We start from the raw sequence: 15,127 nt of genomic DNA on the forward strand, positions 1-15,127 counted from the left end.
TTCAGTAACACTTAATGATCTAACTTATGCTTGCAAGTTAACTGTTAGAATCCACTAGTAATAATATCTATCATTACCTATGCAAACCTAGAGGTATCGACCATACATGTAAGAGAGCCCAGCCAGTCTCTCTTTTGACGGTGCTCAGTAATAGTTTCCTCCATCAGCTTTTGAGCAGAGGAGAAAAGGGCATTACCTGGTGCAATTACCATGCAATTTTCAGGTAGCCAGGAGTGCTCATTACACAGGAGTATGGTACATTTGCATTTCTGCTACTGATTTAACACACGTAAGGTTAACAAGAAGGACATTCTACTTACTTTTCATTTTCCTCTCTGTAATTTGCAACTATTCTGTCCATTAACATTTTTGCAAAGGCCTTTGCATTACTAGCCAAACCTTGCTTTAAATCCTCACAGTTCAAACAGATCATAGGGAAATGAATCACTTCTGGTAAATTCATGATTTCCTTCTTGAGGTCGAAGAATTCATCTATGAACTTCAAACAAAAATTCACACATCAGGGCCGTTGTTTAAATACTTGGCCAAATGAGTAAGTATTACATATAAAAGAAAATAGTCATCTTTTTCCCATGTATAACATACACTTTTAGGAAAAGAAGCATATGTTATAGGTTTGTAGGCAATCAACATAATTTTTAGCTAATGGCTGAGTATCTGTTATCCTTTGTTCCCCTTTTATTATTGCTACATATAGTAGATAGTAAACATATAAAATGTAGAATTAAAACTTACAGCAGTGTATTCACCAAAACTGTGTTGTTCTGCTTCAAATCTCTCTATTCGTGCCTGTGCTGTCCCATCTACAAGCCAGCCATACCTTCCAACTACAATTCAAGAACCGCACATATTATATAACACATTACTATACAGCAAGTTATTCATTGCAGGTAACACAGTCATTGGTTAAACATACCCTTCTGTCACTCACCATAGTTTTCAAAATATTCCTTTGGACCTTCTAGGTTGTCTCTGATAACTTTTTTCAGTGTAGATGTGGCCCATGCTATGACGTGGGTGGGAAGCTCAGTGCGCAGAGTTGTTGTGCCTCCCATTAGCCAGGAATGTACTGTTTGGACATTCTAGAAGTGCAATTTCCAATTATTAAATTTAAATATAAAAGCAATACATACGTATATTTTAAAGGCAATAAAACACTATATCAGAAAAGTATATGGCCCTTATCACAATCTAAGCCAGGCACTTCATACACACCTAGAACAATTCCAGATACAAAAAGTCCAGCAACAAACATGAAGGATGGATAAAGATAATCTAAATCATCCAATCCTACATAAATTTGAATTCTGTCTTACGTGCAAAAAAACATAACTAAATCCAAAACACTTCTCTGAAAGTAGTAGAAGGTGTGATTAAAGGCCAGCATTCAATTCGCAGGGACACACCTGAAGTCCCAGAAAGGCAGCTGCCTCCCCCAGAGTCACACACTGGTTCCTATGATGCACATCTTTGTATATTGCATATATTTGTTATATGAGGCTTTTCCTTTTTCTTTCTTTTTTCTTTTTGTTAAGAAAGAAAAGGTGTGTGAAATGATTTTACTGGGGATCTTAATTATTAACACAAGTTTATGATAAATCATCACACGAAGTGTTAATTAAATGGTATTTCTATGCAAAATGTTAGTTCAGAGTATATGATAAAAAACTACTCAATTCACAGTGTTAAGAACAAATGCATTACAAATACATGAATAAATTAGAAAGTACTCCCAGGTTTTCTGAACAAACCTAAGGAAAAAAATGGATGAAGTTACCTTCTAACTGGTTTTCTTTCGTGGGCAAGTTTTCAGGCTGACTTCTACTCAGTAAACAAGCAAACAATTGTGGACATGCACAGTTTTGCAGCTTAAAACAGCAGACTAAAACAATCAGTAGCAAGTGTGTCTATTTTTCATGAGCAACAAATGGCAAAGTGAGTTATGAGGCTGGAGTTCTGCTGGGCATTCTTGAGAAAAACTGCAGAATGCTCATAGAAAATAAATATCTCAAGATGCTTCCCATTATCATGATAGGCAGGGTCTTAAGTTACTAATATGTTCACATACTGAGCCACTTATCATTTACACATTTAAATAAAGAAAAAAGCACACCTGGAGAGTCTGTCCTATACGATTCACTACAAACAGAATCGCTTCTTCCAGCTCTCGGAAGCTTGGATAGAACTCCACACGTTTTTCACCAATAATTAATTCCATCTTCAATAAAGGTAGACAACTTCTGTCTTCAGGGTCAAACAGTTTCACAAATGCTTTAACATTTCTTATAAGTAGATCTCTCAGCTAAGTAATAAAATATATCTCCTATTAGTTGAAGGCACAGGAAGTCCCATCCCCCTTACCCTTCATTCAACAAATCAGATTTTCCATTCATTTTATCAGCTTTGGACCAGTTAAAGGATGGCTATTATCTTTCTAATGACTTCTGAGTGTCTTAGTCCTAGCTCTTAAAGAATGAAAGCTAATAAACAAGCACACAAACATTCCACTTTGATCAAGTTTGGTCAAGTCCACACATCTATTCTTATCACAAAAGTAAGTTTATTACCAATACATGCCTTAAATATACATGAAATATCTTGGATGCATTTTCCTTCAAACTTGGTGGAGATTTATAAACAGAGAGAATAGAAGATCAACTCACAAAGCACTGTGCCATCACCTTCCAGAAGAATAAGCTGTGTTTGGAATTTTGAAGAACTACATACATGAACACTTGCATACATCTCAGCTAAGCCAGACATTGAGTCTATTTGTGCAGACGTGTTTCAAAGAGTCCAGATTTTATTCATTTTGCTTACAATCATGTATGACATGTAATTGTAGTGCTAAGAACAGTGATAGGAAAAATTCTGAGAATACTGAAATATTCCCTTCCTTAAGGTAATTACATTCTAGTTGGTAGAATTCATAAATTTTCTGTGTCCAAGAATCAGAAGTAAAACAATTATACATGAGCATGAAGGATATTTTACATAAGGGAAGTTAAAAATATACAATTTTCCAAATACTTTGCCAGATCACAATGCAATAGTTAGGAATGATTGCTTAAACAAGCCCCATATCATACAAAAGTGCAGACTCATTTAAATTAAGATTTACCTCAGGGAGGAAAGATTATTACCTGATTAGTCATCAGCGTAGCCACACAGCTGTAAAAAGAGTCAAGCTGATCCAAATTAACACCACTTGATGCTGCCTCCTGGGTGAAGAGACCGATAACTCTTTGATACCATGTATTCAGTATCTTCTCTTCTGCTTTGGAACAGCTTAATGAGATATCAGTCTTTAGAGATTCACAGTCAATTGGCCCTTTTAATCTGGAAAAGAAAGTTTCAGCCTACTGTATGAACAGATATTTTAATGGAGGAAAGTTATGCTAATGCTACTCTGTATTACAAACCCATTTGTACTTAGCAGAAAGCAGACTGAGAACCTAAGCATCACTTATGCAGCCTTAAAATAAAAATTACCCCAAGCCCCAGAAAATAAAGTTACCAGGAAAAAAAACAATGAGGTAAAGACAATAAAGATGCAAGATTGAAAATAAAACTCAATAACTGATGAAAAATAATCTGAATAAGAAATTTGATCCAGTTCAACTGGACCTTTAATGGACATCACGGCATACAGACTGACTAAATCATGAGGAGACCTTAAAAGAGTTACAGGAGAATCACAAAGTATACATAAAATGGCTGATATTACCAGAAATGTAAGGGAAAATAAAATACTTCCACTCAGGAGACAGAAGAAAAGTGAAATGAGAAGCATCACAATATGAAGTAACCTGTCTGAATAACATTAAGTGACACATCGAACAAATTCATTACAGAAAAAAACACCACCCCCAAAACAGATTAAATAACAGAATTGCATAAACTCTCTTGTTTATTAGCTTCAAAGATCTATATTGGTTAATAACTCACCAAAACTGACTTTACCTGAAACTTAAAAAATCCGCTAAAAGAAAGGTAGAGAATTCGGCATAACCAAAATCCAGCAAAGTTTTCATTGTGGGGTGAAGAATGTGCAGGTTAGAGAGGATCCGCTTTTTTGCTTGGATAAAATGTTTATGCCACGGACTAGAAAAATCTAGGCCTCTGAGTAAATAAATAGACAAAGAAATAAAAACAAGTGAAGTGCTCAAGTAATAATTGAATAAAACATCCTTACAGATAAACAGTAGGAATTGTATTTAAGTGCCACAAGCATATCTCCAGTATTAAGCAGCAAAAGATAATCTGTCTAATCGTCCATATCAAATCATCTGCTTCTCCTGAACCTTTATCAATGTAAACTTCTAACTTCAGTAACTGCTAACAGGAAGTATTTATCATCAATATCTAGATGGCAGACATTCTGATGTTCCAGGAATTGTGCAACTGTATTCTGTCTACCTGACTTCCTCTTGTGCTTTGCAAGTATAGTATTTTTCCATTTGATGTCAAAGGTTTCACAACATAACACCACAGTCAGAGGAAACGTCGACATAGGGTGCAGTTTCAGTGTGTTAAACTACTGCACAGTGTTGCTGCCTGACAGTGAAGCATCCCACACAGATGCAGTTCATTGCCAAGACAGTTCAATACCACTTAAGTGTCGGGGCATTCAGAGCTAAAAGTCTCCTTTGTAATCATTGGTGCTACCCTATGTAACTGGAGGAAAAGTAATAGAACATAAGCAGTGCTAAAACTCTGTAATTCAGACTTTCAGATAGAAGATTCTCTATAAATAGAAAAACTTTCATTAAGGGCCTCTGGAAGCAATATTACACTGTAACTCTGCTCATGCAGCTCAGGTGCAACTGAGTGTGCTTTGCCTGTGGGTTATGTGCTGATTTAATCCACTCACAATGGTGATAAAGGCAAAGGTGCCTCCTCTTCATCCTCAAGTCCTTTCACATTGGGCTTAATAAGAACACTTCGCACTAGGAAAAAAAACAAACCAAAACCGTATGAGCACGTTCAATAGGCACTCTACTGCCTACGTTGTTCTCCAAGATGGATTACACACACAGAGAGATGGAAAGGCAACTGTATCATCCAAGCCTTCAAACACAATAAACAAATAACATGTAAAAAAAAAAAACACACACACACACACACACAAAATAAACCACCTCCCAAAAAAACACATTTCCCCAAAAGTAACTCAAAATCACAGCTTTTGCTAAATAACCACAGAGAATCAGGTCTTAATTCCAATCACTTTGCCCCTCATAAAGTCACAAAGGTAGTATTTACATGATTGAGAATTAGTGGCAATTTTGTTCAAGACAAATACAGTGGTGCACTACAACTATACTACTAACGATATTACGGTTAGTCACAGTGTAAATTGTTTATTTTCTTTAACATGTGTTTGTAACAAGACCAGCTTTCACAAGATCAACTAAATGTTAGTTTTCAGATACAATAAATGTAAATAAATAAGGATAGCACAGAATTTCAAAGAAGTACACTTGCAAAATTGGAACTTATTAATCTTTTCTGAAGTTTAAAATTTCAAGTGAGTGTTACAAGTGATACCTGAAAATAGTTAATTATCTCTGCAGATTTTTCCTGGGACCTCATTCAATAGAGAAAGCATCAATAAAACTATGGATGCACTTGTAGATGAACAGCTTAATAAAAGCTGCTATTGCAGACACTAAAAAATATATTATTCCATATTATGCTACATATTACATTATTTATAAATGTTGTTACATATATTATGTAATGCAATGCAATATATACCATATTATAGCTTATTTGTATTGTATATGCAGGCACATATAAGTTGTTAAATCTTACACACACACACACACACACGATAGCACTGTGTAGTTTGCGTTACTCACCCACACATCTTTTCATACTCTTCTCAAAATCCTTTATTATCTCCTCTAAAAGCTTTTCAATTAACAGCTCTCTGTCTTTGCCTTCCATGAGTGGCTGTGGCACCAGGGTGAGCATGGACATCAGCCACTGCTGCTGAATGGGAACCACTGGATTACTTTGGACACACTTCTTCATAAAGAGATAGTTGGTCTGAAAGGACAGTCTCGTCAGAGCTCTAACAACAAACTGCGTATTTCTTTCATTAGGTTTCACAGTGAAGTCTCTTTTTATTTACTACTTTTTATAACCGAGGGCAGGGAATATAATCATATCTGTTACGCATTCACTGACTAACACACTAACTGCTGCTCTAAAGTTGATAGAATGGTCTCAGTGCTCAAACACAAAGCACTGAACTTTTCAGCCATTTCACTTGTTTCACTGATGAAACTCATGATTAACAATAAATCATTCATACTATTGTTCATACTACTTTTCTTTGGACAAACATTCGTCTAGCAAAGATTAAGAGCAAACAGATGGATTTTTTTTTAGTTTTACTTTGCCAAAGAAACACCTATTTATGCCTCCAAGCGATGCATTTGTGATAAAGCAGAAAGGGGAGCTGGATCTCTCTAGTCTTCAGAATGAGTTTACCCAGCATCAGCAACAAAAAGCAGTCTGCTTAACACAAGCATTTCAGTGCTGATTTAGGTTGAAGGTGGCTTTCATAGATAAATTATTTTAAAAATTGTACCAGTATTTGTACACGACTATTCCCTGTTGAAATCAGGTGAATAATGTTAAAGACTATTTTTGTCAAGGATACAGCATGATCTACGACCTCAACTGAAAAAAATTCTGAAGCCTCTTAGAATATTTGGTAAGTAATGATCTTCAAAGAAGGTTTTGATTAAAACTTCAGTTATCAGTAGACATACACACGCCTCCTCTAACAGAATACTTTCCTTCTACTGGACCACAAGAAAGGATTACCACTTTTGCTTCATATCCCATTTTCCCCACACAAGACTACAACGAAAGTTTTTCCTGTTTAGCAGGTACAAATTCCACATCACATACTCAGCTCCTCTGAGTATCATTCACTATTCTACTCTCAAAATGCAGAACAAAGAATTTGACTCACTCGTCGTTGCTTTTGTTCATTGCTCATCTGTATAAAGAAAAGAAAGAACTTCTAATGTATCAAGTACATTAACAGACTTGTATTGGTATATATATTAGCATCAATTTCAATGGGACTACTTGAGAATATAAATCTATTTATGAGTTATTAAGAACAGACACAAGCATCTTTAAATGAATATTAAGAATAAAAGCATAAATGTCCCAATAATAAAGCACAAAATAAGCAGTAGTGACGATATTAAGGAAATACACACTTACAGTGGCAGGTAGTTCTGGGACTGGAGGTGCAGAACCTCTTTGATACTTTTCCTCCAAGGATTCAGAATAGACTTGTAAAGCTCGATCAACTCTAAAGTAAAATTTACAGTCAAAAGTGCAGCAAAAATAAATATATTACATTAAAAATAATGCAATGACCTTAATTGATGTAACCTATTTTTTCATGTTTGATCACTAAAAAGCAAAGCACTCTTTGCAGATTCTGTCTTCTGTGATAAAAAGAACATTTGTTCTAACCACAGTCAGAACATACATACATACATATATATATATATCTTAATAGATCTCACCAACTGCCCAGTGCTTCTGTTGGGATTATATGCACTTTTCCTCAAACAACTACAATAGATGTTGTCCAACTGTATTGTGAAAATACATAAAGTAAAGAGTGAAACTTCCAAAACTGTGGGAATAAATGGGAAGCATTACTTTTGGAGCAACCTACGTATTTATCAACCTGGCAGCTGTGGTCCTCAGGCAGCAACACAGACCACCAAGTTCACGTGCAAGTTTATTAAGATTAGTGACAAAGAAGCCTTTTAGAAGTAGATCCATGTTTGGATTATTCATATGAAAGAAAGTGATCCAGACATTGGTGCTCTTTGAATATTTCAACAACTGCTTTTCTACTACTAACAGTTTTAGATGGAAAATATTCAGCATTGCAATAGTGACAAAAAATACCTCTGAAATGAAAAACACTGGTGTTATTTCTCAAATGTCAGAAGTGCAACGTTTCTTTCATTTGAACTTCAACATTTCTTGAACTTCAACACCCAACACTTTACTCACAGTAACTGATTAAGCACTGTTTGCTGTTCTTTGCATCTTCGGTACGCCAGCAGCTTACTCTGTAATGGTGATGTATCTGATGCAACCGCTGAAGGCAGAACAACAGGAGGAAACAAACTTCTCAAAGTCTTTCTATTGGAAGCTGCTCCATCTGAGTGTGGCATCTTAAAGCATAACAAAAATGCAACACGAGAATCATCCAACCATTCGTGCCCAGAAAGCAATTTAACAACTGCACATACAAAGTTGAATTTACACGAGACACAAAACGCAGCAGCCTCAGGGATTTCTGCCATGGAGGCAAAGCAGCCCGCCAGCCCCCAGGCTGCAACATCACTCGGAGCTCCGTTCCTGCTCTGATAGAGCCTGAAACAGCATTACTGTTTCTGTGGATTCGCTGCAGGATACAGAGTCCTGACGGGAAAGAAGCAAATGGAAGCACGAAGCTGACCCAGAGGGACGCAAAGAGAGGTCGGAACCTTTGCAGAAAGGTGGGCAGACCGTATTTCTCCCTTCGTGTTTCTCAGGGAAGAAAAGGATCAAAGCTATCGCCTACGTGCAAAGTACCTCAAAAGTGACACAGCACACGCAGAAAGATTAAGAAACAGTGCGAACATGGTGTAAAAAGCAGCGCAACGCCGCGGGCTTTCCAGACATCGCCGTGTGGTGCCGGCAGCGGGGCGCTGAGCACTGAGCACCGCCACCATCCAGCCGGGCGCGGCTGTCCGCGCTGCGCGGGGCCGTTCCCTCGGAAACGCGATGCACAAACTGGTAACTGCATTACAACAGCTTCTAGAAAGGGAAATGCGGAGCTACCTCCCGCCTCAGCGCCGCGGCCTGGAAGCGAACGAAAACGGGGCTGAGGGACACGGCGACAGAAGGCAAGCCGAGCCCAGCAGCAATTCCCGCCCGCCCGCGCGCAGTGAGGCTTCGCGCCCTCCTTCTGTGAGCGCTGAGGCTGTGAGAACAGCGGGAGAGCTTCGGGGCCGCTTTAGAAACACCTGAGCGCCTTGATAATGCAATTCAGTAGCCCGGGACCGTTTTGAACGTGCAGAAACGAGCACGAAGCCCAGGTACCCGGGGCAAAAGGCGTACATAGGCAGCTTGCCCCTTTCTGTACCTGATGTGCCGAACCGACACCCTTTCCAGACATTACGGGGACGTGAAGAGTTCTCCTGTGGGTTTCAGTCCCGAAGAGAAGGCAGCTTTGTGCTGAAGCCGCGGAACTCAGCGCTCCACCGCTCGCCCTCCCTTCCACAGCGCGAGACGCGCATCGGGTAAGAGAGGAGCGGCAGCACACAGAACGGCACCGCCCACGCGCGCAACGCCACACCTGAGAGGCGGCGCAGCCCCGCCCCGGGGCGGGCACGAGCTGCGGCCGTTGGGAGCGCCGCCCTCTGGCGCGAGGCCGTGCCCGGCTGCTCACTTCCGGCCGCTCCTGCCGGAAGCGCTGCGCGCCGGCTCCATGTGGCGCGGGTTGCGCGCCGCCCTCGGCTGGCTGAGCCGCCTGGGCGGCGGCGGGGTTCCGCCCGGCGCTATGGAGCCCGCGGAGCGCGCCGTGGTGCGCTGCGTGCCGTCCGAACCCAAGCTGAGCCTGCAGCTCGTGCTTCCCGACGGCAGCGCGCGGTACATGCAGCGGGACCAGGCGGAGCCGTTGGGCCGGGCGCTGGCCCGCCTCGCCACCAACGCCGCAAAGGGCCGCGCTAAGGCGGGCAAGAAGAGCAAGAAGCCGCGGGCGGAGGACGGCGAGGCGGGCGAGGCCGAGCTGCCGGAGGTGCGGCTCTTCTCCCGAGACGGGCGGGCGGTGTCCGAGGAGGTGCCGAACGCGGCGGCCTGGCAGGACGGCGCCGTGCTGCAGGTCGGGGCCGCGCGGTACCGCGTGGAGCGCAACCCGCCCGCGCTCACCGAGCTGCGGCTGCCGCGCTCGCTGCTGGCCGGCTTCCCCGTGTGCCCCAAGGTGAGCGCCGAGTTCGCCGCCCCGCAGCACTGCCTGTTCCGCTGGTACCGCGAGCGGCGGCCCCGGGGCGACGGGGAGGGCCCGGCCTGGGAAGAGGAGCGGGAGCCGGAGGGCGGCGAGCGCGTCTTCACGCCCTCCAACGCTCTGGTGGGGCTGCGGCTGAAGCTGCGCTGCACGCCGGGGGACGGCACGAGGCGCTTCGGGGCGCCCCGCGAGGTGGAGAGCAGCGGCCCCGTGGAGGCCGGGCCGGGCGTCTGCACCTTCGATGCGCGGCACCTCTACACGCGGAAGGTGTGCGGCCGCGGCTCCGTGCGCGCCGTCTCCTACAACATCCTGGCCGACGCCTACGCCCAGACCGAGTTCTCCCGCACCGTGCTGTACCCGTACTGCGCCCCGTACGCGCTGGAGGTCGACTACCGGCAGAACCTGCTGAAGAAGGAGCTGGCCGGCTACAACGCCGACCTCATCTGCCTGCAGGAGGTGGACAAATCCGTCTTCGCGGACAGCCTGGCCCCGGCTCTGGATGCGTTCGGGCTCGAGGGGCTGTTCAAGATCAAGGAGAAGCAGCACGAGGGCCTGGCCACGTTCTACCGCAGGGACAAGTTCAGCCTCCTGAGCCGGCACGACATCACGTTCAGTGAGGCGCTGCTGTCGGAGCCGCTGCACGCGGAGCTGCGTGACAGGCTGGGCCGGTACCCCGCCGTGCGGGATAAGGTGCTGCAGAGATCGTCTGTGCTGCAGGTATCTGCGGCCACCACATCCCAGCGGCCCAGCCGGGTGTGGGGCACGGTGTTGGTGTTGGGGGTTGGCGGTTGGGACGTGTCCCTGTTAGCTGGGTGGTGGTCGTGCACGGGGCAGGGCAGCGCAAACACAGTGCTGACAGTCAGGCTTTAGGTAACCTTATGTATGCAGTCATATAAAACTTTAAAGGCCAGCTTACTTTCTTTGCCATAGGGTGAAGTCAGCTGTTAGAGGTGCTGGGCCAGGTGTCTGTTGCTGCTTTGGGGCATTGGCTGCCCATTGTTTAACTACTCAGCTCTGTATCATAATAGGTATATTGCTAAACAGAATCTTACCAGTTGTGAGATTAACCTAAGTTAGCCTTTAATAGTGCCACCAAATACAGAGGTGGAGAAATAAGAGTGGACAGATGTATGAGGTTGTTGATGCCAGCAGGGCAGCCTGCAGAGCTAATAGGGGTCTGTCAGGAATTTCAGAAATACCCCTACGGGTTTCTAATGGCACGAGTCAGAGTAACAAACTTTCCTTGATAACTGTTAGTTACCATTTACCTCCACATTTAATTTCACAAGGGTACAGCACTACAGTTTGCTTACTGAAACCAGAGACAGATCTGTTTCTGTCCCCAGAGTGATGAAAGAGCTGGGGGTGCAGGGGACAGCACTTCCAACATACTATGAAAAATGACTGAATGGATTGAAGGAAGACGTGGTCAAACCAGAAACCTGCAGGCAGCATGCTTATTAAATATCCAGGTGTTGGTGGAATTCTGTAGTGGTAGTACTAGCAATGTAAGTGGCTGAAATTCATACCTTACATAGAGAATAAATGGACTTAATTTAGGAGCTGTGCCATTCATTAGTTTTTAAGCGTCAGATTCTTTGGATTGCTGTGAAAGCATAAACTAATGCTTTATTTATTTATTAATATATAACCTCTATTTAAAACTTATTAAAGGCTTCTTTTTCTTAAAGGTTTCAGTTCTTCAGTCTGAAACTGATCCTTCCAGGAAGCTTTGTGTAGCTAACACCCATCTCTACTGGCATCCAAAAGGTAACTTTCCTACATTCTTCCTTAATCTTTTGCAGCTGTTACCTTTTCTTGTGGAACTGAGGATTTTCTGCCCCATTCCCAACCTCAGTGATCCAAGCCTGACTACTAGATTTATTTATTTCCCTTACAGTAACATTGCTGTGGTCTGCCAGGCCAGCAGTAGCATACAAACACGTGCAAGACAGTCATGTTAAACACAATTGGCCTGAAACATGGACCATAAAACACAGCTCTGTGTGTGCTCATGGCTCCCCCATGCTGTTGTACCCAAAGGAGCTATGTTGTGGTGCTTTTATCACAGGAAACAAGTTGGGCTACAGGAGCTTTCAAGACGAGACTCTCCTCTCTCCTCTGTTAAATTAGTTCTATTCTATTCTAGTTCTGTGCCATTCAAAAACACTTTAAGGACAGTTTCCAAGAAGTAGAAGGCTGCTGTAATATGGGTGTTTAAGGTGCATAATTTTTTAAATTCATGGGGAAAAAAAATTAAATGTCCTCTGCTGTACAGTTTTGATGGTCACATATCAAAGGCATCTTTATGTAAACAATTCTAAAATACAGCACATGGAAATTTAAAGCAAGATTGCTGTTTCAGAACTCTGTGACGTGTCTAAATGAGCAGCTTGAAAAACTCTCAGTGCCTCTACAAAGTACTTAAATAATATATTTTTACATCTTTAGGTGGGAACATCCGTCTCATCCAAATTGCTGTAGCTTTGTCTCACATCAAGTATGTAGCATGTGACTTGTATCCTAATATACCACTCATATTCTGTGGAGACTTTAATAGTACACCATCATCTGGAACTTACGGTTTTATTAACACCGGTGGCATTGCTGAAGATCACGAAGATTGGGCCTCTAATGGAGAAGAGGAAAGGTGCAATATGCCTCTAAGCCATCCTTTCAAACTGCAGAGTGCTTGTGGAGAACCTGCGTACACAAACTATGTTGGTGGGTTTTATGGATGTCTGGACTACGTTTTCATTGACCAAAATGCCCTGGAAGTTGAACAGGTCATTCCATTGCCAAGTCATGAAGAAGTAACGACCCATCAGGCTTTGCCAAGCGTTTCACATCCTTCGGATCATATAGCACTCGTATGTGACTTAAAGTGGAAATAGATTGGCTTTTGCATAATGCTTTTTGGAGTTTTTGTACAAACTGATGTACTGTTGAGGAACTGAGGTTCAACCCTGGCATGTATGTACTAAAATGAGAGCAATTTTAGATAAGTGAATGTGTTTAATGGTTCTACTGAAGGTTATCTCACCAGTGACATGAATTTGTACACTTTCTCCTTTCACTTTTTATATGCTAATAGAAATTATATTTCAGCTGTAGAGTTTTGGAAGTTGGATTATATACCCTTTTACAGGTTTTTAAAGGACTAAAATTGTTGAAGATATGAATTCAATCTTATAAGTGTAGAATCTAATCCCTGTTTAATTCAGAACCAGATGCAGAATCTGAAAAGAAATGACCACAAGCTGATTTTATTAGCCAGTTTTCTAGCAAGTGGCATGATCAGTGTACCTGCTGCCTTCTGAAATAACGTTCTTCAGTTATCAGTGAATGCTCTTGTTCAGTCAAACAGCCATGTTAAATTTAAGATGATAATCAACTTGGAAGCACTTTGCTTGCCCACTTAATATGGGTAGTGAGGGTCACTTAAACACTTATCAAACTGGATTCTGTATGTAGATTGCATCTACTGCTCCCTCTGTTGTCTATGGTCAGTAGTACTATTTGAGGTTAGGACAGCCAGCTGGGGATGGGGGGGAACTCTTAACAACATAATTTAATAATCTGTTTTGAGGTGTGGGGAGGGACAGAATAAATTCTGTGGTGTATCCATCTCTGCCTGCATTTTTAAAGAAAGAAATGAGCGACTTTTAACTTTATAAAAAACACTTATGCTAAAAAACACAAATACTGTTTTTGTTCCTTGCACATTGTTCCATGGAGGACTAGTTTAGGAAATTTGGATGTTGGGGAAACTTGCTTTATCGTTATCTTCATTGAATTTGTTGGAAGGGCTGTGAATCATTAACTGACTTCTTTTTCCTGCATAATTAGTCCGTATGAAACAATCCACATTTAAAAACTCTTTCGCTACATCTTTCACCTCGTAAGCTTCCCTTTCTGTGTCAGTTCTCACTTGATTCTAGCATGGCAAAACAAGTCCTAATGTGCTAGCGCAAGGAAACCTCGAAACAACAGCTTAATCTCTAAAGAAACAAAAGGAACACTGTTACAATGCAGTTAATAAACATGGTAGGAGAAGAGCTGAAAGACTGTTTAAACAAAAGAAAAATAGTAAGAGAGAAGGAGAATAAAAACAATTCAGAACTTCTTTCAGTTAGTTGGTAACTCTCCAGAAGATTAACCTAAAATTCAGTGCTGTGTTTACTTCAGTTACTTGTAAAACAACATTTGGAACTCCGCCATCTATGCTAATATTGAAATAGCTGTGCAGTTCTTAAGGAGCTAACTTGGTCATGCTCAGATCGTAACGTTGAGGAGCAATATCACCTGATAAAGGTTTGTGATAGAATGCCCTATGGTAAGGGAAGCTAGAAAAGTACTTACATGAAGATGTTAAAGAACTGCAAGCAAAGAGGATGGCTGAGCCATTTGTTAGTTCACGGGTGAACCGAAAGTAAGGATGACTTGAAAATAAACAGGTGCCACAACTCATGCCCATGGTTGTAAAGGAAGCTGGTAGCTGGCTCCAGCTGCTCAGAGAGGTACATTTTTCTTCTAAATTTCTTCCTATTTGTTGACAGTTCCTACTGTGCTGGAACTCTTAATCCCTGTAAGGGTGTTTGGGCTGCTGCTTTTGCTTCCTTGCAGACAAAGGGAGACAGAATGGGATGGCTTGGCTTGTGCAGGAACCAAGTGATAAGGCAAAAACAGGGCACTGTGATAGGCCCAATTAGATGGCCCCTGCACATGGCAGATAATCCTTTAATATTTCTGGAAGGAATTTCAGCTGCACAAGTTAATGCTGGAGAATCTCCAGGCCAAGCATCTCTGGTTTAATTAGTCAAATGCAACAGCGCAGGCTGACTGCCAATAGCAGCAGTGTGGCAGGAGTTAGGCAGGCATGCCTGGAAGAACGCAGCACTGGGGTCTAGGTTAGCAAAAAGGCAATTCAAAAGAACTTGTGATTTCTATGGGAGTGCAAAAACCAATCCTTTGATATTCCATTTGCTCCCAAGATGTATTTGTACCTGTGAGGTTATACATGGTACTTCCCATTCAACACAAGGTGATTTTAGCTTCTTT

At 42.1% G+C, this 15,127-nt stretch overlaps 2 protein-coding genes across 7 annotated transcripts in view; one reads left to right on the forward strand and one right to left on the reverse strand.

Moving 5' to 3' along the window:
• The window catches only part of DNAH12 (dynein, axonemal, heavy chain 12), a 66,302-nt gene extending 56,938 nt beyond the window's left edge, over window positions 1-9,364 (reverse strand). For 5 of the 6 annotated variants that reach the window (XR_005839459.2, XR_003077518.3, XM_015293384.4 and 2 more), the window contains exons 1-12: window positions 9,206-9,364; window positions 8,086-8,249; window positions 7,273-7,363; window positions 7,013-7,039; window positions 5,886-6,075; window positions 4,895-4,970; window positions 3,985-4,143; window positions 3,165-3,360; window positions 2,135-2,323; window positions 953-1,103; window positions 757-848; window positions 321-499 (exon numbers count right to left, since the gene is read on the reverse strand). Coding sequence is in view for 4 of the 6 variants with exons in the window: in XM_015293384.4 (XP_015148870.2) it covers window positions 321-499; window positions 757-848; window positions 953-1,103; window positions 2,135-2,323; window positions 3,165-3,360; window positions 3,985-4,143; window positions 4,895-4,970; window positions 5,886-6,075; window positions 7,013-7,039; window positions 7,273-7,363; window positions 8,086-8,249; window positions 9,206-9,238 (1,547 nt within the window). In the remaining 2 variants the exon portion in view is untranslated. Of the gene's footprint in view, window positions 1-320; window positions 500-756; window positions 849-952; window positions 1,104-2,134; window positions 2,324-3,164; window positions 3,361-3,984; window positions 4,144-4,894; window positions 4,971-5,885; window positions 6,076-7,012; window positions 7,040-7,272; window positions 7,364-8,085; window positions 8,250-8,652; window positions 9,013-9,205 lie in introns of those variants that run through there. The other variant, XM_040646765.2, reaches the window with a different exon arrangement.
• A 161-nt stretch (window positions 9,365-9,525) lies between these two features.
• Window positions 9,526-13,765, forward strand: PDE12 (phosphodiesterase 12). The gene is made up of 3 exons (XM_015293387.4): window positions 9,526-10,783; window positions 11,758-11,836; window positions 12,518-13,765. The coding sequence occupies exons 1-3, from the start codon at window positions 9,551-9,553 to the stop codon at window positions 12,958-12,960; spliced, it is 1,755 nt and encodes a 584-aa protein (XP_015148873.2). The 5' UTR covers window positions 9,526-9,550; the 3' UTR covers window positions 12,961-13,765.
• The last annotated feature ends 1,362 nt before the right edge of the window (window positions 13,766-15,127 follow it).

The sequence above is a fragment of the Gallus gallus genome, chromosome 12 (assembly GCF_016699485.2).
Source record: "Gallus gallus isolate bGalGal1 chromosome 12, bGalGal1.mat.broiler.GRCg7b, whole genome shotgun sequence".
Taxonomy (NCBI): domain Eukaryota; kingdom Metazoa; phylum Chordata; class Aves; order Galliformes; family Phasianidae; genus Gallus; species Gallus gallus.

Bases quoted from the DNA above. Each gene is read 5' to 3' on its own strand.
- PDE12 (XM_015293387.4), top strand. From the start codon at position 9,551: ATGTGGCGCGGGTTGCGCGCCGCCCTCGGCTGGCTGAGCCGCCTGGGC. The intron at 10,784-11,757 runs GTATCTGCGGCC...TTTTTCTTAAAG, and splicing joins AGAGATCGTCTGTGCTGCAG to GTTTCAGTTCTTCAGTCTGA. The intron at 11,837-12,517 runs GTAACTTTCCTA...TTACATCTTTAG, and splicing joins TCTCTACTGGCATCCAAAAG to GTGGGAACATCCGTCTCATC.